This window comes from Melanotaenia boesemani, chromosome 9 (assembly GCF_017639745.1).
Source record: "Melanotaenia boesemani isolate fMelBoe1 chromosome 9, fMelBoe1.pri, whole genome shotgun sequence".
Lineage (NCBI taxonomy): Eukaryota > Metazoa > Chordata > Actinopteri > Atheriniformes > Melanotaeniidae > Melanotaenia > Melanotaenia boesemani.
Window position 1 is genome coordinate 24,631,471 of NC_055690.1, and position 25,856 is coordinate 24,657,326.

Genomic DNA, 25,856 nt, shown 5'->3' on the forward strand with positions numbered 1-25,856 from the left:
GGGGAGGAGTACAAAGTTTAAAGGCAGCACTGCATATATTTATCTCTTCCTGAACTAGAAGCCTATCTTGATGTTCTTGAAATAAATACACCAGTTTGATTCTCTAGGTTTCCTGTAGAGATGTGCTGCTTTCATTCAAATATAAATAGGACTAATATATTCTATAGATTAGGTATATCACTTAAAGACAGAAACACATTTTCATCCAGTCAAAGGAATAATAGGGACAAATGTTTTAAGATGTCCGGGATGGTTTATTGGTTTGCATTTTAATTTACACCTTTCAAGTAGCTACAAAAATACAATATAATTCTGAAAAAAAGCCAAAGAGAAGTTGGCTTACCTCTGAAGTGTAACTGAAATTTATTAAATGGGTAATGTAGTGTGCAAGCAGTAGGCCTTACCTCAGCAAACATGAATCATAGAAGACAACATGCTCTACCATCATAAATCTACTGGCACCTCTCATGGGTGTCAGTGCGAGTTTGCCATACTTGACATTCATTCCTTCCAACACATACATGTGTTACAACACTGCTTCCACACTGGCTCTGCAGTGACAGCACAAGAGTCTTGAGCTTAATTGTCAAAACTGTCCACACCCGTGAGGGAGATTAGTGTGCCATGCTTTAATGATTTTTTTTTTTTTTTATTTTACCTAAATGCATACTTCACCTTAAAATTTTTAGTTTTCTTTTATGTTGTAGCCCATGAGTCAGGCTGTAATATATTGGTCTCTCAGTATTTTAAAGACTGTTTCAGACTCATCACTAATGGTCTCTTAGTGATTGAGGTGTGCTAGCTCATATCCATTTCCCGAAATAGTCAGCTCCACAGTTAATGACCTACAAAAGTTGGAGTTTGGCATAGGAGGCAAGACCCAAGGCAGCAACAAAAAAAAGCATAACTGCAGTTTATGGGGGACTTATTGATAAGATAGAGCCAACGTTGCTGGGCATGTTTACGGCCCTCCTGTCGAATGGAGACTGCTGGAGAACATGAAACAGCTGATCCAGAATAGGCAAAGGTGGACAAGATAAACAACAAAAGCTTCTTTCAGAAGTTGAAATGTAACAGATTTGGCCATACAATACCACTAGAAAGCTGCTCCTTCCAGGTTTTAAAGGAAGAAGAAATCAGTAGTCACAGGTGAGCTGCATGAGCTATCAGTTCAGCAATAGGAAGTCACATCCAAGGAAGGCAGTGTCATGGTTGTGCTCTGTGTGTGTGTCTGGGTTTGCAGGTAGGGTGAAGCAGGTTGCCATGGGGATTCAGGGCGGAGTCTGGAGCTTCAATTGACACCACCTGCAGCTCATCATCCGGCTCGTTATCCTGCTCAACTCCCTGCTATTTAAGGACAAGCAGGAGCTCCAGTCTTCGCCAGATTGTCTCTCTTTACTGCGTGGTAATCAGGCCAACCTCAGTAATGTCCTTGTACCTCTTGCATATAACCTGACCTTGATAACTCTACTCCTCATCACCTTGATATTCTCACCTTGGAACTAACAAGCAATTCTGGACCAGGACTTCTCTTTCTGCCAGTTCATCACCTGCTGTTTGCACCTGCCTGCTCACCCTGCCTGCCACCTAGCTCATTCATCATAACTAGAGCTCATTCCCTGGCTTTAGCCCACCACCATCATACCACCACTGGATCATAGTAAGCCGTAGATCTTGCGCTCATTTCCAAAACCTCTTGTCAAGACCCACGCTAACCCTCTGCCCTTTCGTAGGAAGAGTTTCCCGGACCTGGACCAAGCCTTCCACTTCTGTTATTAATAAACACTGTTCATTCCCTCCCGCAACTGTGTGTGTTCTTCATTTGGGTTCCCTTCTGTACTAGGGTCCCAGACCGTGACAGGCAGGAGCAGGACACAAAACCTACAGAGGAAAAACTCTACAAAACCCAACAACAAAGGATTTGCAAACACAATTAGTGATTTTTATTTAATTTTTTTTAGGACACCTTAGTTCTGCTGGATCACTCTGTTCAACTAAATTGGTTACAGGTACAGTAAATGACAAATAATAGCATGTTATACATGTTAATATAGTCTGTTGTGAAAAAGTTACAGGTTGCTACACAGCAGCACAATGGTAACATCATATCCACAAACTTCTAAAAATACTGAGAAAGCTAGCAACAAAAACACCAAACAGATTAACATAAAGGGTACCTGGCTCAGTGCCACTCAGTTAACTAGAACGTTTATCAAAAACATCAATTTTTAAACAAATCCCTGTTTGATCTTAGTTAGTGGCAATCAGTGCAAACACGACAGATCAACTGATTCTGTCACTGAGGTTTTTTTTTTTTTTTTTTAAATCCAGAGCATCTGATTAAAAAAGCAGGTAAAGGAAAAGATGCCAATGTAGCAGGCTAATGTTATACAAGGCAAATAACTGTCATATGGCGCTTTCTGGATAGGAGTTGCATTATAAATACAATATCTGTCTGCTGCTGTTTCTGCAAAGAAAGAAAATCTGTATCCTTGTTTCATTTTCTTTTACAAATACACATATGATTCAAAGATCAAAATGCAGGGTCTCCCAAAAGTGTGAAAACACTCACAGATCAAACAGACTGAGGACAATTATGGGCCCACATGATCCAAGATTAAAGCAGGGAGAGGATGAAAGGCAAAATGACAGGACAGCGAGTGGAAAGAACAGGAGACGGGTTAAGACAAGTTTGTAATAGCACATAAATGTCCTGATTAAAGGTAATTTAATTTCATTGAATGTTCTCAGCAGTTTGGAGTTTACATCAGCTTGTGACTTTGGACAACTTCATATTCAAGACACGCAAAAAACAAACAAACAAAAAACAACTCCTCAGTAGATAACGTATCAGGCCAAGCACACCCTCACAACACAGTGAACTAACCACAGTAGTTTACAGTACTACCCACAGCAGGACTGCTCAGTACGAACAGTGCGAACTAAAAAGATATTATATGTAACACTGGCCAATGCAAACAAACTGCTTAGTATTTGTATCACATCATAAATAACTCACTCCTCAAGTCCAGGAAATGCAAACAAGTGATAGGGAGAAAACACACATACACAAACTCACTGCTTGATGCAAGCTCATACACACAATGTTGTACAGATTAACAGACTTTGTAACTAGCTTAGTAGCAAAGCCCAGATTTGGTGACAAATTTACAAAGCAAGTTTCCTCCTGATATGTTTGACGGAACACTACAATATCTCCAATATCTCCAATGGGACAAAATGGGTAACTCTGGCTCTAACAGCACACCCATGCTGATCCTGTAAGTGTTCAGTGGGGCTGAGGTCGGGACTGCGAGCAGGTCATCCTACTCCCTAATTCTGGGTGTAGTCTCTGATAAACCCTGGTTTGTAGGGGTTGTCATTTTGGAGGATAGATATCAGTTCCAGGAGATATGGGATTGCCAATGGTTGCAGAATTTCATCTTGATATTTCTCTGCACTTAGATTGCTTTCAATTATAACAAATCTAGTTTTTCCAGTGAGGGAGAAGCTGCCCCACACCATCACACTGCCTCCACCAAAAGCTGTTACTCTATCAGTGGAGCAATCAGCATAGTGCTCTTTGTTTCTTACCCAAACTTTGGCCTGACAATCCAGTTGATGTAGGCAGAATCTGGGCTCATCATTGAACTTAAAGCTCCTCCAAATGTCTAGGTTCCAGTGTACATGTAGCTGCTAATAAGGTACCAGTTAGGTACAATACCTGGAGTACCAGAAGGTCAAAACAAGACTCAGTCGCAGAATCAACTGTTTCGCATTGGCAGAGAGGATTTAGCATATTTTCATGGGCCCAACCCACACACTCAACTCTGCTTTTCATCCCACAAATACATGTTTCCTTGCAAATGTGGCTCCATTTAAATGGGAACTAAACACACTTCTGGTGGTATAGGATTTATTGACAAGAAGCACTGATACAACAAAGAAATAAAAGACCAAACATAAATTTCCTTACTCTTTGTGCTAAATTGATATCCTGTGAACTCACCAGATACTCTGCTAATCCAAAGCATAAATCCCCAGCCATAGCATTTGTGGCACATTTGGTTTTTGATATGTCTTGGATCAAATTTAAAACATCATCAAAACATGTAAAATGGTTACAAAAAAAAAAAGGATTTTAATCAAATAAATTATTTAAACACTTCGTGTGACATGTAAGTCTGTGAAGTTTACGAGGAACACCTAAAGGCAACACGGGGAGGTGGAATTAACTAGAGCTGTCGCTGCATCGTCTGTGGCCGGTTTCTCCTCCTCTCTCTCTTACTCCTCCTCCTCCTCGTATTTCTTTTAACTGCATCTCATCCACCACCTGCCACAGCCGCAACGCAGCCATGGAGACCCTCAGCAAATTATTGTAAGCCAACATATTTTTTAAAGAATAAAAACTATTGAGAGAAAGGGAGGCAAGGGGGAAACACAGGAAAGGTGGATACAGAGTGGAGGAGACAGAAACGCATAGTGAGAAGCGGAAACAGAAACATATGGTTTGTCAGACGAGCAGCTGTTTCTAATGACTGAGGAAGCGGAAAGAAACTTATTAAACCACAATAATAATCTGAAGACACATTTAATCCATCCGTCTAATTTTGTCGGGACTTTGCATTAGTATCACGCGCTCACCTGTGAGAGACTGACTGTGCTTTACACCTCTGTTTCAGTAGTTTGTGCGGGGTGGATTGCGGTTGTTGAACGTGCTTGAACGCGCACACACACGCTCAGTTCATCACAAGACGCAGTGAACCCGACAAAAGCCTCTAGCAAGGACCAAATTGAATTAGGCAACTTATTCCTACAGAAGGGGAGGTAGTATTGGTAGGCTTCCCTTCGCTTTCTCACCGGCCGACAGTTAATCCCTCCGGGCTCACCAGGAGTCTGTCACCCACCTCCTCGTCTCTGCTCGCACGTCCTTAACACGGTAACGAGCCATGTCTGGACAGACTGTGACCGTCCCGGACGACCGGGCTTTCGCCAGCTTCAAGGCGGAGTGTCTGTGCGAAGAGGGCTGGAGCAAGACCTACAACAAGGAAGGAACCACAGTGTGGACCCAGGTTCTGGAGGAGGGGAAGTCCGTCCACAAAATTAAGGTGAGACTACTCATCCTGTCAGATGTGAAGTAGGAGTTTTCAAAATGTATAGAAACATTAGGATGTACATCACGTTCACAAATGGTACAGGAATAGGATCGCTGCACAAACACAAAGTGGATGGGAAGAAATGAAACCCTGCTGTACTGGCAGTAAAGTGTTCTCTCTAAATTCCCATATGATCCAAAGTGCTGACATGCTATAACTCCTGCTATTTGCCGCATGGTCCCATAGTTGCTGATCCTCTCCAACCCTTTAAAGCTGATTTCAAATGACAGAGCACCTTGTTTGTCCACTTGTGAGCATATAAACAGAATAATCTCCAATTTTCATGAATCAATGCAGCTGTTAGGAGCATTATGAACTAAGTATAGTAAGCAGATCTTGTTTTAGATGCGTTTAATGGTGGGGTTGTGAATTGGACGCGGATGCACAGATAAGAAAATAAATGCTCTGAAGAGAAATGTGAGCAGATGGAAACACTCAGGAAGAAGGTTAATTTCTCATGAAACATCATCTTCTGCAAGTGAAGCTATTTTCAAATATGTCTGCAAAAGCATATTATTTTTGCAATTAGTATATAAATGCATACCTTATTTGCTTCTTAGGAACTGAATTATATGATCAGTTTAACACATAGGGAAGTGAGCAAGAGCTGAAATAGTGCTACACTAACCTAAAGATGGTGGGTTAATGAAAACTAAATTACTTTGTTAGTTCCGTTATGATTATAAGTATAGCATTCAGTGGTTACGGCTATTGCATGCAAATGTTTTCTTCTTTTCTCTATCTCATTTTATCATAACTGATCTAGCTATTTTTGGTTGTCAATCTGCAATGTGGGACTTGTGAAAATAAATGTATGTCCGTTACTTTCAAGCCTTCACTAAACCAAGCCTATTCGTACTGGGTAAATTTCTTCATATTTCGTAGTACCGGCATCCTAAATTTGTTGCACTTGTATTGACTATCAACTGTGTAGTGTTTGCAGTTGGACATAAAATAAAGAGATAGAGGCTACAGCAAAATGATGAAGTTTGTGATGGAAAACACAAAAACTAGGAAGTGTTCAAGTAAATAATTTGAAACTCTACATAAAAAAGAAACTTGAGGTTCAGAGGCAGGAGTGTACTTTAATGCTGTGTTTGATGGCAGCAGGGAGATAATAGAAACTGAGAGACTTAAAAAAAAATCATAGAAAATGTTGCTAATTTAATATTTTACATTATGGCACCAACAAAGGCATCTTACTGAGTTTTAATTTTATTATTGGTGTTTTTGATCTAATGAAAGATGCAATATGACCACTAGAAATGCCTCTGTCAATCAGCCAGCTGAACGAAGTAGTTTTCAGCTTGGACAACTCTGACCTCCATCAGTCGCAGTAATATCTAATTCTCTACTTGTCAGGTTTAGAGGCATGAAGTTGAGATGGTAACATCACACACATTAACATTCACCCCAGTCATAGAGGAAGTTCTTCACTATGAGTTAACAAAAATAAAAAGCTTTCAGTGTGACTGATATGTGAGCATGAATAATTGTATTTTTAGAGGAACAACCGAATAGCCTTTCTCACACCTATTTCTAAGAGATCTATCTGTTCAAGGTTTCCAGATCAGTAATAGTGATGTATCAAAACTCAGGCCTCTCTCACCATTGTTATTTACACAATGAGCTTCAACTTAATTTCCAGCTAAATAAACACTGGTCTGGACAAGTATTATTGGTTTCTATGTCAACTGGTTATGAGACAATTGTGCAGGGATTGAATTCAAGGTACAACACTTGCAATAGAAACCTTACACCAACTTTCATATGAGATAAGGTGGAATGTGCTGCAGTTCAGGCTCATGAATTTTAGGTCAGGCAACCTGATGCACTTTTGGGAACTTCTTTAATAATCAGTTTTTTCTAACATCTGGTTTAATTTACCATCAATGAAATAAAGATTGGTCTTAAGTTCTTCTACAGTTAATGAGTTAGTCATTTATGGGAAAGCAACAAAGCAAACCCAAAGTAGCCATTGATTATTTCTTCTTATCTTGTGCTTTGAATTTGTAGTGGTGATAAAAGATGAGTTCTGACCATATCTGAGTTACATCGGATGCAGCGTTGAAAAAGAAAGAGAGAGAGAGAGGAAGAAAGAAAGAAAGAATTAATTGTTGGCGAGTGCAAACATCACAAGCCCACATTGACAGTATTTGTGTATTTCTCTTACTGCCAGAAGGGGAGATGCAAGTTTTGCACAGTTAGGAGATTCAATGAATTGATTATTTTGGGCTCATCATTCCAGATGACCTCAGGTATTGTAAACTGCATTGACTAAATGACCCACTGCTGCCATAACTGCATCAGAGTACAATTGCTATCAATAATGCAAGGTCCAGCTGTTTGAAACATCTAGTTGTTTCTGGATAATTCTTTGGGTTAGATAATGTGACAGACATGTGAAAGTATGCAAAGGGTAAACTGGGTTATCTAGTTAAATAGTTGCCTTTGGTAGTTTGTATCAAATGTGTAGCTTGAAGTGTGGAGTCCATGTGGAGGCATGATTAGGATAATGATTTATCACTCTTAGCCATGGAAAAATGCTGCATACTATCTAAAATATATTTGACTGCTTCCATTAGTTATGCTGTACTAGTTCTTAAGAATTTAATAGGAAAAACTGGTATACAAAGAACACACTTGTGGCAAAACATGTTTTTCTTTTTTTTTTTTTTTTCTTTCTTTCTGTGATGATAAATGATTATATGAATGGATAACATTTGAACACATAAGGATGCAAAGTCAAAGTTTACCAGAGACTGAATTCCTTGTGTGGACAATTGAGACCTCAAACCCTCTGGAAACCATGCAGATTGATTTAAAAAAAAAAAAAATTATATCGAGTTACACTCAAAGCTCATTTTGTCAGCAGCTACTATAATCTCCTTTTACAGCCTCTGATGTTGGCTTGTGTCCCTCAGCAACTGACAGTAATCTGATCTTTATGTCAGTTTAGGTCAGATCAGTAAGTAAACTGCAAAGGTTTGGGCGTGGAAGCAGCTCTCTTTTCCTGCTGGTGTATCCGGGTCTGAAGAGTGTGAGTGAGCCACCAGGTGTTTACTTTGCTAAATAAAGCGGTGTGTGTGTATACGTGGGTGTGTGTCTGTGTGCATATGGGGTGTTATCTTCATGAGCTTTTTTCTCCCCTCCATCTCCCTCATATTTATCTTTGTTCTTACCTCACACACAGGTTATTTGTGTGGGTGGAGTTGTGTATGGGCCAATCAAGATAATGTAAATCTGCCTTGTTGGCCTGTGTAATTTGTTGGGGTATATCCCATGTGTGCTGCAGAGGTAAATCATGTTGGGATTAGCAGAGAATAATGTCTATATGTGTGTGTATAACAAGGGTAGGGATATCAAACTCAATCAAACTTTATTTATAAAGCACTTTTCATGCTGGGGCAACACAAAGGGCTTTACATGAAAAATCAATTTATGCATATTAAAACAAAAAGAAACTACATAACAGGGGAGAAAAAAAAAGTTAGAGTTGCTCGCAGGAACATGCATATATACACACAAAGCAGATACAACCCCCCCAACCCATATTCGGCACACAACTCCTTGATTTCTTTCTCTGTACTATAAGTAGTATAAAACACTAAAAATGATAATCTGGCTTGATGTTGCTGCTGTGAGGAAACAATATCATGGGGATCCATCCACACCAGGAGCCAGTCCACCCATGTCCTACAGAGGCCGCCATCACGACAACCACCTCGATCAGGGCAAACCGGGGCCCACACCACAGCCATAAGGCTGCAGTATAGGACCCCAGCCACCCAGACAAGGGCGATCACCGCAGCAACAACCCCCAAACAGGCAGGCAGAGCCTCCGGCATGGAGGATCCCCATGAGGAAAACACTGGAGTTAAAACAAATATTAAATAACCTTAAGAAACAATAAGCTAAGAGTAAGTAAATAAATAAAAAAAAATAAACAGATAAATAAAATAAATACAGTTGAGTAAAATGACATGAAAATAAAATAAGATATAAAATAAAATAAATAAATAAAATAAAAAATAAATGCTAATTTTTGTTTTTCTTGAAGGACAGGAGTGTTTCTTATGACAGCTACATTAGAAGCTCAGGTGTGGCGTCTGTCTATAAGGGCAACTTTATGTAAATATGACAGTAACAGGAGCTTTACTTTTGCATTACACAGCATTTCCTGTATCTACTTTTCTTTTCAGTCTCTCACACATAGAGACACAAACACACACACACACACACACCACTCCACAAATGTCCACATTAACTGTAGGATGTGAGTCAATATGTTAGCGTGTTTGTGTACATGCGTTTGGAGTCTGGCGATTAGTGATGCCATCGAGACAATTCTTCTATTTATAGACAGAATAAAAGTGCATATTTGCTGATTCATGTCAAATGACAAAGTGACACTTTATTCTTTTTTTTTATTTTACTTAACCTCCCATCTTGTTTGCCTTCATACATTTGCGATCAAAATGGGACAAAAAAGTATAACTAAATGAGTGCAAGAGAGAATGGGCTGGCAATCATCATAATCATTAGTGGGCTGATTATACAGCCTCATTATCATGATTATCATTGTCTCTGCCATATGCATCAATAAGGACTTCTGTATCACAGCAGTAATCACTCTCACAAACAGACATTGTTGTGATATCATTTCTCAGCGCATGACTTGCTCAGTGTGTGTGTGTCAGTATGTAGGTGCTTTTGCCAACAATTAACAATTTAACCCAGCAATTCACACACACTTTATGTGTGAATCCAACCAAAGACTGGACAGTCTTAACTCTATTAAACAATTTTTTCTTTCAGTGACTTAATAATTTTAATTAAGCTATAGGCAGCATTTGACAAACTTGGAGCATAATACTTTATGATTAGAAATAACGAAACAAAGTACTGCTAGTATGCAGTGACTATAAAGTACCATACAAAAGGGGCTCATTTATTGAATGAAAGGGATGACTATGCCTCTACAACTTGTATTTAGTTCAGTGGTTGGGCTGAATTGGAATATTTTACTGTTATTTGTTTGGGTGGGGAAATAATCTTCAGTTGCTCGGATGCTTGCATTTTTTATCTTTTTATTTTGTTTATGCACCCACTTGTAATTGTAATAGATTTGTTTTTGGATGTTATAAAACAAAATACTATTTTTAGGGAAAAAAGAAAGTTGTGCACCATTTCAACCCCTTTTTGAAGCCCTGAATCAAGGTCTGGTGCTGGCAGTTACTTTCAACAGTCACATAATTAGTTCAGTGAAGTCCACCTGTGTGAAAGTGTTACATGATCTGATTATATACAGACCTGAAAAGGCCTTTGAGTCTAAACACCATTAACCCTTTGAGTCCTGTGTCTATCTTTTAGGCCTTTGCTCAAAAATTGTGTATCTATAATGAAGTGGGTAAGGTTTATTTGAATACTTTTGGAGTCCTAGTAAAGGGAACACTTGTGAACATGTCATGATTCAGGTGATGTTTTCCTGCTGTGCATTGCTGCCTGATGCACCTCTACCTGTGCCTTTGGACTGGTGTGCAATGACACCTCACTGAACACCACTGTGGGTCTTCAGCTGAGGACCACCAGTCATTGATGTTTCGCTCCTTTAACCCCATTATGTCTCTTGATGGCGAAGCGATGGCAGAGATCTCTCCCTGCCACCCCCTGCTGAAGCCCTAGGTGTTGTTCAGCCCCCACCCCTTATGCTTCCTCCTTAGCCACAGCCAGAAGCTGCTTTTCTCTGCCTCCTCAGCCAGCTTTTTTCATGGCTTTCCGATGCCCTGTTCCTTTGCATCCAATGTCGTGGAGTAGACAAGCAGTTGAGGAACCAACAAAGCCTCTGCACCCCACTTCCACATGGCACATAACAGCTTTCTAGCCAACCTCCCTGCACCCCGCCACCAGGTCTGCATACTTGGATCCCTTCCGCTTGTTAGCAGCCTCCACCTCCCCTTCCATGGGACAGTGAGTTCGACCAGAAGGACTGTTTTACAACATGACCAAGTCTGGCCGGAGTGATGTTTCCACAATCTCCCTGTGAGATTTGTTAAGATGTGTAAATATCAGTATATGTGTTACTGGTGGAGAATAATTAAAGAGGTCACATAACAACAACAAAAAAAAAAAAAAAAAAACCAAAAACACTTTCAGGATGGATATGTGGAATGATGCAACTGCAGATCTAAATTCCTATTAGATCATAGTACAATATGTGAACATTATCTCTGCAAAGGGCATCTCTGATAGTGAAGCAAAACTAAATTAAAGAAGTTTTAGTACAGACAGTTTAGACAAGGTCAACAAAATGGCCATTTGGCACCACTTGCCCCAGTTGACATACCTTAGTTTTAAAAGGTTAAGCAAGCAATACAATGAGACCTAAACCTCCAAACAAGTCAGGCACAAAGTGCTGGAGAAGTACAGATTAAAGTCAGGTTTTGAAAAGAATATCATAAACTATACATTAAGTTTATTATCAGGAAATGTAAAGAAAATGGCACCACAACAAACCTGCAAGGAAGAGGCAGACCACCAAACCTTGGGGACCAGACAAACAGGGCATTAAAGAGTTACCTTTGCCTGTTGAACCCAACAAGTTTCAAGAAGCAGGAGCATGTTTTCTATTGACGACTGGGCAATAATCCCAGTGGTGTGTGAAGGCTTGTTTTACTTAAATATGCCTAAAATGTTTTTACCATGTAAAGCACTTTGTGTTGCCTTTGGCAGTAAAAGCGCTGTATAAATAAATTGATTTGATTGTAGATGTGGCAGATTTGTAGATGTAATTGCTGTTCTTTTAATGTTCATTTGTAATCAGTGACCAGTGGATATCAGGAGGTCTTGGCCAGCAAATCACCCATCCAAAGTGTAAAAGCCTTGACCCAAACATAACCTTATCCCAACATGAAAATGTGCTTTAACTATACATTTTCTGGTGTGTCCTCTGCTCAAATTTAAACTCACACATAGTCGTGGGTTTGCCTTCTCCCATGCTGACATAGAGGAAAGCCGAGCTCTGAATCACATTTGCACCCCCTGAAGAGTTTTTTTTCCCCCCTTCTTCTTCATAATTTGTCTTCTGCAATCATGTATCAGCCCCCATGAGAGCAAACGATTGGAGCTGACGGGACTGAGGGAGGGAGGAGAAAAAGAGCAGAGTGGCATGAGGAGAACAAAAGTATGATGATGGAGGTAAAGGAGAGAATGGAAAGTGGGTGGAGTGGGTTGGATGAGCAGTGATAGGAGGTCACTGGGTGCTGCGAGTGAAGAGACTCTGCAGTGTAGACAGCCATGAAAGCAAAACCACACACACATTGTCTGTTTTTCTTTGGCCTCTGTGTCTTTTGTGAACTTTATTTTACCCTCCTCTGTCTTTCCCAGTTTCCATGCTTCATCTGTACAGTTGACCAAATTAGTATGTAATGTTATTATGCGCACACGTTCTTTGCTTGGCTGTATGTCGTCTTTTTCTACTGAATGTCTTTTGCCCTCTGTAGTTCTCCTCTTTCACTTTTTCAATTGGGTTTCTTGTCTGCCTCCTACTCTTTTTTTCAGCTTGCCTGTAGATACAACTGATCTATTGTTCTCTTTGGCCTCTCCTGACCTGCTGTGCCAGTAATTTGCCAATCCATCGACACACAAACACAGTCAGCTATCAAATGTGATACCTTACTAGTACTGGTCTTGCACACTGCTTATGGCAGTCCATTACAAAGAACCATCTTTCTCTAAAGTGAATCAAGAATTGCTTTTGGATTGGACACTTTACTATGCCATCATTCTTTTACGATAATCTGTTTTTTTTTGGTTTGTTTTGGTATTCTGTTTTTTCCAGCGTCATGACAGCAGAATGATGCTCTGGCTGCCGTATTGTGCTGAACAAATTTTCTTTGCTAGGAGGAGCCTTTTGGATATGGGGCCCACTTGAAGATTAAATGTTATTTTTATTATCATTTTAAAATGTTTTTGCTTATAACTGTTGGAATGGAGAAGCGGAAGGAAAAAGATGGCAAGAGGAGAAATGGGAAGAAAAAAGATTTAAAAAAAAAAAAAAAAGGAAGAACAAAACAAAAGGTAGAAAACAAGCCACAATAACTGCAAACAAACCTTAACAGAGAATCTAAACAGCCAGCTGCTACACCTGTTAAGATACAGTAAACATCCTAAAGGCTTCTAAGAGAACACAACAGATAATCTACAGGGACACCTGTTACAAGAAAAACTGTAAAAACAATGAACAGCAACGAACATAAACACCAAGCCCAGGGTAACCAACAGGCACCACAGAGAACAGAACCGAGACAACCCAGCGCAGAAGCGGCAATGCGTCCGGACAGGAGGAGGCAGAAGAACACCCATGCCGTATAGTACAAGGGCACCATCCCTCCCTAGCCCACTCAGGCTATTCTCCACCCACCCAACAGCCTCCCACCCCACCCCAATTATCTGTTTTCATTTGTTTTTGTAAATGCATTTGGATTGGGGGTCACAAATGAACTTTAACTCTTGTAATAAGTGCATGTTGTCTTTCTGCTCAGTTATATGCCATGTACCCCACAGTTAAAACCGTTAACTGTGTAATCATTTACTTCTGGCCTCACTTGCATTTTAACTCACTGCTTTGTTACACTTGGGCATTGCAATAACCTTTGTCTCTCATAAATGTAAAATTCACAATTTCTGGGTAATAGGAGAGTACTTGTAAGGGCATAAACTATTGTCCTCAGTAATTGACATAAGTTAAGACAGAGCAGTATCAGATGACTCTACAGTCACTAATCTCATTTAAACAAACAGTGACCTCGTTATATTGTGAAAGACTGAATTCTCTCCAGGTCTCCTCATGTTCTTTTTTTTTTTTTTTTTTTTTTTGGATCATAACACTGTAAATTTATTGTGATTCATATTTGGTTAGTCTGCTTGATTAGGTTTCATGCTTAAGAACATTGTGCATGTTGCTGCTGCACTTCTTTCTCCCTCTGAAACACTGTTTAACTCGTCTCTTCGTGGCCTCTTTTCTAAAAAGGTCAACAAGGCAGCATTAATTACGAAACATAACAAAATTTTGTGTTAGTGTTGGACACGATTGTTTGGATATGTATTCATATTTGTGTGATTATTTACTTTTGGGTTCCCTTGGTTTTTCACCCACTTCTTGGTAATGCGCTGCTCTATGATGGCGTCTGTGTTTGGCATGTAATCCTTCCCTGGCAGAGGGGTTTTCTCCATCAACATCCTTGCCTGGATGTGCTGGGCCTGGAACTCTGACACAACCATCTCTGGAGCGTTTATCCATACTCTCGGGTCTTGTTACCTTTTCTCACGTTGGTGAGTGGATTACACGACATTCATGGATCAAACCCATAGTTTCTCTGTCCTTTTGAAGTGTGCAACTGCTGAATATTATGTTCTCCACCTCACTAAGCATGGTGCTGTTTAATGCTTGCTCAGTTACAAATCATTTTTGTTGAACAGCTTTATACAATCCAACAATCCAGATTTTTTTATTCCTGACTGAGACCTGGCAGCAATCTGCGGACCACACATCCCTTATTGAACTGTGTCTAAGACTATACTCTTTTATTGGACAGCCTTGGTTGTTGGGTCGTGGAGGACGTCTTGCTACTGCGTTTTCGAATCAATTTTCATATCGTTCATCTAACATTGGACAGTTTTCATCGTTTGAGTTGTAGCTAATTAAAATGGAGGGAAAGGATCCATTTTACTGTGCTGTCCAACTGGTCCAAACAGCACTTTTTAAAAGTGTTTCAGTAACTTTATCATCCATACTAAAACTGACTGGGCTGGTCATAGTTGGAGATTTTATTGTTTATGTTGATGATGACTGACCTCTTTGCCAGGAGTTTTGAGTCTCATGGACACTTCTTATTTTATCCAGCATGTCTGGCCCACCTGACACTAAGGGATACACTTTGGACCTTGTTTTTACCTTTAGTTTAAATTTTTTATTCTGTTTGTTCTGATGACACAAGATCAGTACCATATTTTCAGTCCTTGCCAGGGCTAAATGATGGTATACACTGTGTAAAGCATTGCTGCAGAAAAATTAAACTTATGTGGAAGAAAACTCATTTACAAGTGCATTTATTACACTTAAATGTTATTTTGGACTGTTTTGCAGCAGTAACTTTACCTGAGCTAGCCAAGCTTATTGGTACAATAAAAGCATCCTCTTGCTGTTTGGACATTTTACCCACATCTTTGTTAAAAAATGTCTTACAGTGCTCACTATTGTCAATGTTTCACTAGCTTCCAGTAAGATACTTAATTATAGACCCATCTCCGAGCTTCCATTTATTGATAAGATCTTAGAGAATGTTGTGGTCAACCAGTTAACTTCTGCTCTGGATCAGCACAGCATTCTTGACCATTTCAGACAGTTTTGTAGATCTCATTCAACTGAGATGGCACTTCTGAGCCCTCTCACTTGCACTAGTTCGCTCAGCAGGAACACTTCTTTCTAATTTAGTCATCAGGAAAGAGGATAAAGCAGATGTGAAGATGTATGAACAATACTGTTTGTTACTCAGACAGAAGCTGCGCATGCATAAGAAAAACAAATATTTTTTTGCTTTAAAATAAAAAAAAGTCAATCCTGACACAGATGTTGTCTTTAACTTGCATGAATGTGGATTTGTCCTTTTTAAAACCAAAAAGTGACTATAAATGGTCTCATAGAAAATGTTACATGTATAGTTGTATGAAATGCATAAATTAAATGAATAAATGTATTAATATAAAATTAAATAGGTAGAGATAGATTGATAATACTGTGACATGTGGGAAAAAATAAATTATAACCATTTGTCCCTTTCCTTTGTCTCATACCTTGTTACAGAAATGAGCTCCAGTTCATCTTGATTAGTTTTAATGATGTAAAACCAGCCAACCCTTATCCATTTGCACCACAGCTCTAGTCTCTTTTGTCCCATTTTGTTGTATTCAGTGTATTTATATACCTGCTCTTTGTTCTCATTATACATTTCCCTTTTCTCAGACAGGGTTTTGTGTTTGGGGATGTCATTTTAATTTACAACTTTGTTTGTGTGGACATGGTGAAGTCTTATGAGACTGTGCCTTGGCCTGAGGGTTATATTGTGGATTTAAACAGCAGGCTGGCTCAGTGACAACAAGTGTGCATAGCTTCCAAAGGCAGTGCACACACTGACGTAGCTGTGGCCAATTCAGAGGCGCTTAGACTTTTACAACTGAAATGATATGTAATCCCAAGACAATTACTCCACCTAATTTAGACATTTGCCTGAAAGAAAAATACAAAAAAGGATTTTTGAATTGAAAGTTGTGGAAGTCATTTGGGCAATAGACTCTTAACTCAAAGTCTCTAATCCAAAACTTTTGATAGTGACTTATTAAAAATGGTAAAGCAGTTGAACTTTAGTGATTTGTTAATGTTTAACCACAGAGAACTGTCAAAAATACTATTTTGTTTATGTAAAATTATGATTCACATCAGCCATTAAGTGTTAATTAGCTCATTTTAAAATTGGTTGTGATGCATTTTGTCATTTATCACAAATCAGTGAAGTCACCATACTGACTCAAAATGCTGTTCACATAGCCATCGTTTACATGACAGAAATGCAACCATGTTTTCAAAAACAAGTTGGGATGCTGTGTAAAATGTAACCTAGAATGCAATGCAGTTTATGTAAAGAATATGAGGTGTCACTGTGTTGTAGAAAGAAGCAAAGCTGCATATGAAAAAGATGACACCTGATGCAACACATCAAAACCTGTATATATAATCCAGCATTAATGCTGCCTTCAAAGGTGTGTAAGTTACCTGTGTTGTGTGCATTAATGCATCTTTCAGCTGGGTGCTGACAGGAGGAAGTGGTTCCATTTATTTACCCAAGCACAAAAGGATTTCTCGCCTTCAAGATTTAATGTGTTTTCTTTGGACTATTTTCAAATAGCATTGGGGTTTTAAAGAACAGAAAGTCACTCTGTTTTATTTGTGTTTTATTTAGAGTACCTATTAAAGGTTGTGCCAGTCTGTAATTTACAGTTGAGGCATTTTTAATCCATATCTGTGAGAGAGATTCTCAGAAAATTGAAAAGATTTTAAATCATCAGGGCACATTTTGTGCTGTTACACTGAGGGTGTAACATCATTATTATTAAAGACTGATAGGAGACCTCCTATTCCAACAGCAGGTGATAATTTTCTTAAATTAATCCCTAGGGGAGCAAGATAGGGAAAACGGCCCAGATTGAGCTTTAAACCTACAGGACTGATTTTAATAATGGGAGTGTAAATCATCTGAGACAGATTTGGTCCAGTTAATTCTCATTTGCTCTTCTTCTCTCGCTCTCTTTTTCTGTATCTCAGTAGGTTTTTTTTTCTTTTGTGTCTTTTATTATCTCTGTCCTTTTTTAGGACCACATTACTTTTTTGGGTGTTTAAAAAAAAGTGGACTCCCTTGACTACCCGTTTTCACCTTGTTGCTGTTACTAAGACTCATTCCTCCTGGCACTTGTAACTGTAGTAACACCTACACTTCAGGGTTTCAGCACTCTCTTTGCCTGGGGTGAAGTGTCGTCTACTCCAGACACAGACAGGAGTCCTCATGCTTCCATTAAAACACTGTGCCACACGTACACGAAGACACAAACAGTATGTGATGTGAATGTATAAATCAAAAACTTCTCTAATATTTAGCTTAATCTGTTTTATTTGATTTTGGTTGCATAATAAGATGAATGCACATTATTACACATAATTTAAAATCTGATACCATTGTTCCAAACAGCGGGTGATGTTTGGAGTTGTACAGCTAAAAGTCTAGCCCTGAAAGCTCCTTGCTACTTGTTGAGTCTTACAGACCATTTGACATATGTGTTGGACTAACTTTGCCATGTGCTGTTATTGTTTTTCTGTTCTAAAACAACAGGACAAGTCTAGTAATGACTCATCTATTGTCAGTGGTCTGTCTCTGTTAATTTCTCTCTCTCTCTCTGACACACACACATAATCTCTTTCCATTTGCTGGCACTGACAATCTGCAACCATCTGATGTCTAATTATTTCCTCACCAGTTATCATATCTGTTTGTGTGTGTTTCTTATGCAAGATCCTTCCACACCTTAACACACATCCTCTTTATTTTTTTCTGTTTGCGTATATGAACTGTGTTCTAACTGGTAAATGAAAATTATACTTCTCTCTTTGTTTTCCTCTCAGTGTCGTATGGTGTGTAAAGACGTGTCAGCTGAGACGATGTATGATGTTCTCCATGACATCGAATACAGAAGGAAATGGGACTCAAATGTCATTGAGACCTTCGATATCGGAAAGCTTACAGTCAATGCAGATGTTGGTTACTACTCATGTATGTGCACACTTGCATGTAAAGATATATTATGACTGATTTGACAATTTTGAGCTTCTGAGGTGAAGCAAACATGACATGTTCACTGAAGTTATCTTGTTTTGTTTAAAGGGAAATGTCCAAAACCTCTTCGGAACCGTGATGTCATCACACTTCGTTCCTGGCTGCCAATAGGGAAGGATTACATCATCATGAACTATTCAGTTAAACATGCAGTGAGTATACATGCAATATACAGGGTGCACACATGCTCAGACTCTGCTCAGTCACCATCTTCATAACCTTTATATGTGTGCAAAGGAATGCTAATGCTGCATTGTGAAACAAATACGTTTTCTGGTATGTGTGTTTGTGTACAGAGTTGCCGTTACAAAGCTCTTTAAGGTCATAAAAATGCTCCTCGGACAGAAGAGGTCCATTTAGGAAGGAGACAGATAGGCACCACAAAGACAGCCCTATACTCCCTTTGATGCTTTTACATTAGATAAGGATACAGTAGAGGTTTTGTGTGCCAGTGCTGCTTCGGTTTAACTGTGGGATTGTTAATTAGATTCAGTTGAACATTGTGCATTTTTAGTTTGGCTTCGGATCATGCTTTCTAAGAACATGGGTAATTTAAATGCCAATGGCCAGTAAAACAAACGTAGTGATTAGAGAACTTTGAGACCATGTGAGTGACAGTTTGGAATCGGGCCTGAAACCTCTGCTCTTTCTTTGGCAGTATGTCTGTGTTTCTCATCTGGCACAGGCAGAAGAGGACAAGAGTTATTTCTTGTAAAAGCCTGTACTTACTACTTGTCACAAGTGTCAGATTATTGTCGATACTGATTAAAGCAGAACTTGCCAGCCTTGAGAAGTTGTACTTGTAAAAATGTGAACAAATGAAACTTGTAGGTTTTTCTCTCTCCTATCCCTCTCTGCTGTGCTTCAGTTTTACCCCATAAACCACTCCATACTAAGAAACCTGTCCCCATGTGCAGGTAAGTAACCATAACAACAGTGGAAGTGCCAATGATTGAATAAATGGTGATGAAGCATGGGGGATTTTGGCAAAACACAAAGAGCCAGAGAACCTGATTTTTTTTATTATTTTTTTATTATCAATGAGAACATCTGGTTATAAATGTTTTTTTTTAATGTCCAGTTTAAAAAAAATGTTATTTATTTTTATGTGAGACTAAAGAAAATAAAGCTTTCCATTTTCTTGGAAAATTAATAAACTAGTTGTTGAAATAATTGCAGATTTAATTTCATTGAAAAATTTAAAACTTCTGATTCTACCTTTTTTCCACTTTCATTATCGCTTATATGCATCATCTCCCAGTCTCCTTTTTCTCTCCTCTTTCCTCTGTTTTCCATTTTCACTTGTTTCATTTTTAGTCACTTATTTAATGTTTATAGAAGGATAATGCCTGTCATGTGACCGCTGGCTTTTGACTTCCGTCTCGCCTTCCGCATTCCTGCATCAATTAGTGGTTACAAACATAGTAGGCCGTGTTTGTGTGTGTGTGTGTGTGTGTGTGTGTGTGTGTGTTTTGAGTGCTTCTATGTGTGTTTAGCCATGGCCACTACTGCTAATCACTAGGACTGGAGGGCTTGTGGAGTTCAGTTTAAGATGACACTACTGATTTATTTTTCATCTTGAAAAATAAATAAATGATATCAACTCTTTTGAAGTTAGTAATTGATAATAGGTTTTAGCATTTGATCTTTAGGATCGACCCTACAACCGGTGTGGGTCACTGTAGTTGTTTCACTACAGAATAAGCCTCAGTGCAGATTGCTGCTTCTTTAGCTGTAGAGCTGTTCAATATTTGTTTGATCTTTTTTCCTTCTCCTATGGAAGCCATTGCACATTGGTTTATAGAGTCAGTTGTATGTGTGCCTTTTTTTTTTTTTTTTTTTTTAAATACATTTTCAGTCCTTGACGGCCACTGCCCAGCAGGTTTTAGATTTCTCTGCTTCTGCACATCTGGTTAAATTTAACGGGACATTGTGCAAAACTTGACAAGCTATTGAATCCATTTTATTTGAATTAGGTGTGTTGGAACAGGGAAGCATCTAAAATCTACAGGACATAGGTCCTTGGGGACTGGAGTTGAAAAACATGCCCTATATTTGAAGATGGTCAACTCCAGTTCCGCATATGGTACAGTTCTGCAGGTCTTAGACATTTCCCTGCTGCAACACACCTGTCTCAGATTAATCTAACATGAATAGCTAAAGGAGCTAGCAGTGTGTGTGGTATTTAGTCCATGTCTTTCCAATTTATATTTTTGTGCAAGTATCATTCTATGTGTGTTCATCTCCACAGAAATACCCTCCTAAAAAGGACATGGTTCGAGCTGTTTCCATTCAGACTGGATACATGATCCAGAGCCAGGGACCTAATCACTGTACCCTCACTTACATGGCCCAGGTAGATCCACGAGGTAAATGATACACACACAAACACATATGCAAAGGGGAAAATTAACATCCAAATAAAAACAGCATGCATGCATACATACATTTGTTCACTCAGCTAGGTGCTCAACACACGGTCTATGTTCTATAAATTATTAATTTCTCTGGCTTGATGTCACAATGAGTCGTCATAGTAACCATATCATTAGCCTCATAGCATAATTGCCTAAGTCATATTTTGGCTAAATTATATCTGCCTGACTCTACTTTCCTAACACTGCTGATTAACTGTGCATCATTCCCTACAAATTCCTAAAAAACGATTTTCTAATTATGCTATTAGACCAGCAGTGTGAAGGATGGTGTTTTTCATAGTCTCATCTCTCATATTAGCCAGTTTCCTCTTCTTCCCTCATTCCCCTCCTTATTTTCTTAGTCTTTTTTTAATTCACTTCTTCACTGCTGCCCTTCTGCATGCAAGACCTAATTTCATGATTCTCTGTAATTACCTGGTTGTGTTGTGTTTCTAGGCTCCTTCTTCACGTTGATGACATGACACGTAGTGATGCAAACTTAAAATACCTCTTTTTTTACCTCCTCCTTCCTCTACTTCCTCTTTCCCTTTGATTCTCTGTCATTCTTGCACTTTTATCAATCTTACCCCGCACACTCCATCTCTATTTACAGGTTCATTACCCAAGTGGGTTGTCAACAAGTCTTCCCACTTCCTCGCTCCTCGGGTAAGTTGTGCACATTTCAGCATGGATCTTGTGATTGCAATGTGTATTAGTCCATGTGGTAATCCACCGGTGGCATGTTGTTGCAGTGAGAAACTTGCATGTAAAAAGAAAAAGAAAATGCAATGTCTTCTGCTCACTGTAGAAACAAGTTGTTTACTGTATTTCTTTGTTTGTTTGAGGGTATGTATTTTTGTTGATAAATGGACTCTCTAGAGAGGACCCTGTGGTGGGTGAGTCCCACTGTGATGTTGGCAGTAAAGAGAAGCTTTAAGAAAAGGTACCAAAAATAAGAAGAATAAACAAAGAAACCATTTTCTATTAACAGTTTTCAGCTCACTGAGCCATCTTTATACATCCTGTAGCAGTGTCTTTGGTGAAGGCCATGAATACGTTTTTGTGTAACTTATGGTGGATATGATATAAAAGTGAAGACAGATCACATGCATAACCAGCCATGTGATCTGTGCATCCCTACATACATATACATGTCACACCTTCAGCCTCCTTTTGTCTTGTCACTCATCAGTCTCTACCAGGTTTTTAGTGTCTGCATTTTTAAAAACCTGTTAAGTTCATTCCAGTTTGCCTTATCACAAGAAACAATATTGGCAAAGTTTTCTTGCAAACTCTTACATTATTCTAAAACGTATTGTCTCCTTTTGTTCTTATGTCCTCCTCCAGGCAATGAAGAAGATCAATAAAGCCTGTTTGAAGTATTCAGAGTGGAAGCAGAAACATAACCCAGGCCTCAAGCCATGGCTCTACCCTGAACAGACTACATTACCCAGCATCCCGCTCTCAGAGCTGAGCATCCAACATGCAGAGAGCCTGGAGAATATTGATGAGAGCTCCCTGGCTGAAGCCCATGAGAGAGAAGACAGCGACTAACACAAAACACACGCATGATCATGTGCTCATACAAACAGCAATGCAGGAATGCATAAATGCAATCTACACTGTCTGCCACCCCCCCCCCCCCCCACCCCCCCCCCCAAAAAAATTTTTTAAAAAGTTGCCATCAAAACAAAATGTCAAGCATTCTAATATCTTGTTGTAACACCTTTAGCTTTGATTACATTATCCTTTGCTGTGGCATTGTTTCAAAAAGCGTCTGTGATTTTAAAAGATTTATTTACATCTAGTGTTGCATTAGTTTTTCACCAAGATCTTGTATTGATGATGGGAGAGTCTAACCACTGCACAAAGACTTCTCCCGCACACCCCACAGTTTTATCAATGGGCTTCAGGTCTGGACTTTGTGGTCCATGTGTGAACATGATGTCTCATGCTCCCTGAACCACTCTTTCACAAGTAGAGCCCGATGAATCCTTGGGATATTGCCATGTCACCATGGAAGAAAAAAAATCCATTGATGGAATAACCTGCTCATTCAGTATATTCAGGTATCAGCTGACCTCATTCTTTGGGCACATAATGTCGCTGAACCTAGACCTGACCAACCACAGAAACCCCAGATTATAACACAGATTTGTACGGTAGGCACTAGGGCACTAGGTATGATGGATACATCACTTTTGTCTGCTTCTCTTCTTACCCTGATAAGTCCATCACTCTGGAACAGGGTAAATCTGGACTTATCAGACCACATGACCTACTTCCATTGCTCCAGAGTCCAATCTTCATGCTCCCTAGCAAATTTAAGTCTTTTTCTCCGGTTAGCCTCACTGATTAGTGGTTTTCTTATGGCTACACAGCTGTTCACTTCCAATCTCTTGAGTTCCCTACGCATTATGCATGTGGAAATGCTCATATTTTCACTATTAAACATAGCCCCGAGTTCTAATATTGTTTTAATTTAATTTGATTTAATCAAACGTTACAGTGATTGCCATCATTTAGACTTTTTTTTCCAACATTTCTTCCTGGATGATGATGCTTCCCCACTATCCTTAAAGTTTTTTATAATGTGGACAGTTCTTAACTCAATTTTAGTAGTTTCTGCATCTCTGTTTGGTTAAGGCTAATGATTTGATCCTTAAGGAAACTAGCATCTTTTTCACAACCACAGGATGTGTCTTTCAACACAGTTGTATGAGAAATGAGAAGCTACTCATTGTATCATTTGGGATTAAATAACTTGTTGCCAGCTGAAAGATAATCACCCATGCAGTAATAATCCAGGCCTGTACCATTTTGTGTTTTTAAATCCAGGTAACTTTTTTTCTTTTGGCCAGGCAGTGTATGTTGTAAATGAAATGCATATGTAACCATACCATTGAGAACATGTATGTAAGCATTCATACAGGAAGACAAACGCCTACTTTACCGACCTGGTCACATGTTACATACATACATACTGTATAAATGCATACACTCGCAACAGAGGTGCATACACAGATACCCTCCACACTGACAAACTCAGAAAAGTTAAACTAATTTTTGCTGTAATCAGAAAAGTAGCTGTATTTTTTTCCTACTGGGATATTAGCATTTTCTAATTGGGACTTATGAGATGATCATAATGAAATGTTTTCAGGTATATTTTAGGGTTCAACGCTGAAATGTTCAGACTAATCTGACTGAACATTACTGATGTCGGTCAAAACATGACCACTAAAACTAAAAACATACTTTCTTCTTTTAGCTACTAGTCATGCATGTCAGTGATGCACATACACGGTAGATACACAGTACTGCACCAGTGCACTCAGTCATATAGACACTGAATTTGTATCCCTCTGCACATAGTGTCTCTGTTTCTAGTGTGTTTCTATCACATTTTGTAAGCACATAATAAATATGCAGGTGTGCAAAAGGCAGCTGGAATCCCAAATTTGACATTCATCTTTTTTTTCTTTTTTCTCCTTCGACACACCCACACATATACACACAAATACAAATTTACATTTATGTACTGTCTGCTCCTCTATTTGAGAGATGTATGAATGTATGTAGACTTTAACAATTAAATATGGATTCCTACAAGGGTTTTCAAACTTCACTGGTTATCTGAATCTTTATTTTTGCATGTGTGTGTTTTACACGTGTCACTACATTGGCTTGGTTCAGTGCTCACAGCTTTGCATGTTTTAAAGAATAATCAATTCATGTATCTCCTTTCATTTGCACAACATGTCCTGTAACACACATACTCATAAAAACCGCAGGTTTTTAAACTGTTCTGCCATAAATAGAACAGGCCAACACCATGAAATGCAGCTGCTACTGATGGACTGTTTTTACTCACAGGAGAGACTGTTTCCATGTGTTCATTTGTCTGCATATATGTACTTGCAGATATGTGTATGCAGTGGCCTAGATCAGCATTAGGATTCCCCCAATCCGTTGGCATGGCAACTCTGAGATCAACTCAGTATCAAACAGCCGCAAAATGATGTGAGCTTTCATGTCACAGAGAAAGTGACTTATTGCATGGTGTTATACTATTCTTCCCTTTGCTAAGTTAAATCAAGAGCATGTACTACAGTCCCTGATCCCTGTGGTGAGCTGACTGAATGATACAAAGCACATAGTGAAAAGAAACAGAACTGCAGTGCATATACTGCACTGGCTGTAAATAAACAGAGAAAAAAGCCCATGAAGTGATTCGTGTCTGAAAGTGACTCAGTAAGATGAACGTAGCATAGTTCTTTATACAGCATGTCATGCCCATGTTTTTTGCATGTCTTCCGCTCTGTCTGTTCCCATTTTACAGCTGCCTCTGCACATGCACTGCCTAATAAAGTATGAATGATGAAGGAAAGTGTATGCAAGAGATGCAAAAAAGACATGAGGTGTACACACACACTGCTGGTCCTCCTGTCTATTCTGTTTCCCCCTTTAGTAGAGCTGTTTTGACTGTTTATTCCTATCCCCTCTTATATAACATTCATCCATCCTTAGTCTTAATGAGACCTCTCACCCTGACATCATTATGTGCATGCATGTGTGTGTCACAGGAAAAGAGCTGCAAGTACATGACTGTGAACTCTGAGTCCCAGTGGTATCCCTGCATTGTCTTCCACCCGCCTCCGCAGCTGGAGAAGACGTATAAGCAGTGTGACGGCTGGCAACCCTCTGTGTGTGCATGTGAGAGAGACTGTATATGTGTCACACTACCACCCCCACAGCAACCCGGCCCACCGGGGCTGATAGCCTGGTGATGACTCATCACCACCCCACCTCTGTTTCATCTCCTTTCCCACTCCCTCGTC

The 25,856-nt window shown here is 39.2% G+C and overlaps 1 protein-coding gene across 1 annotated transcript; it reads left to right on the forward strand.

Annotated features, from left to right (window-relative positions):
• Nucleotides 1–4,317: 4,317 nt before the first annotated feature.
• stard10 (StAR-related lipid transfer (START) domain containing 10) lies at nt 4,318–24,643 on the forward strand. Its single transcript, XM_041995368.1, has 6 exons — nt 4,318–5,108; nt 18,388–18,535; nt 18,647–18,750; nt 20,850–20,967; nt 21,629–21,681; nt 22,363–24,643. Exons 1-6 carry the CDS (start codon nt 4,950–4,952, stop codon nt 22,567–22,569), a joined length of 789 nt encoding a protein of 262 aa, XP_041851302.1. The 5' UTR covers nt 4,318–4,949; the 3' UTR covers nt 22,570–24,643.
• The last annotated feature ends 1,213 nt before the right edge of the window (nt 24,644–25,856 follow it).

Bases quoted from the DNA above. Each gene is read 5' to 3' on its own strand.
- stard10 (XM_041995368.1), top strand. From the start codon at position 4,950: ATGTCTGGACAGACTGTGACCGTCCCGGACGACCGGGCTTTCGCCAGC. The intron at 18,751-20,849 runs GTGAGTATACAT...TCATCTCCACAG, and splicing joins ACTATTCAGTTAAACATGCA to AAATACCCTCCTAAAAAGGA. The intron at 21,682-22,362 runs GTAAGTTGTGCA...GTCCTCCTCCAG, and splicing joins CCCACTTCCTCGCTCCTCGG to GCAATGAAGAAGATCAATAA.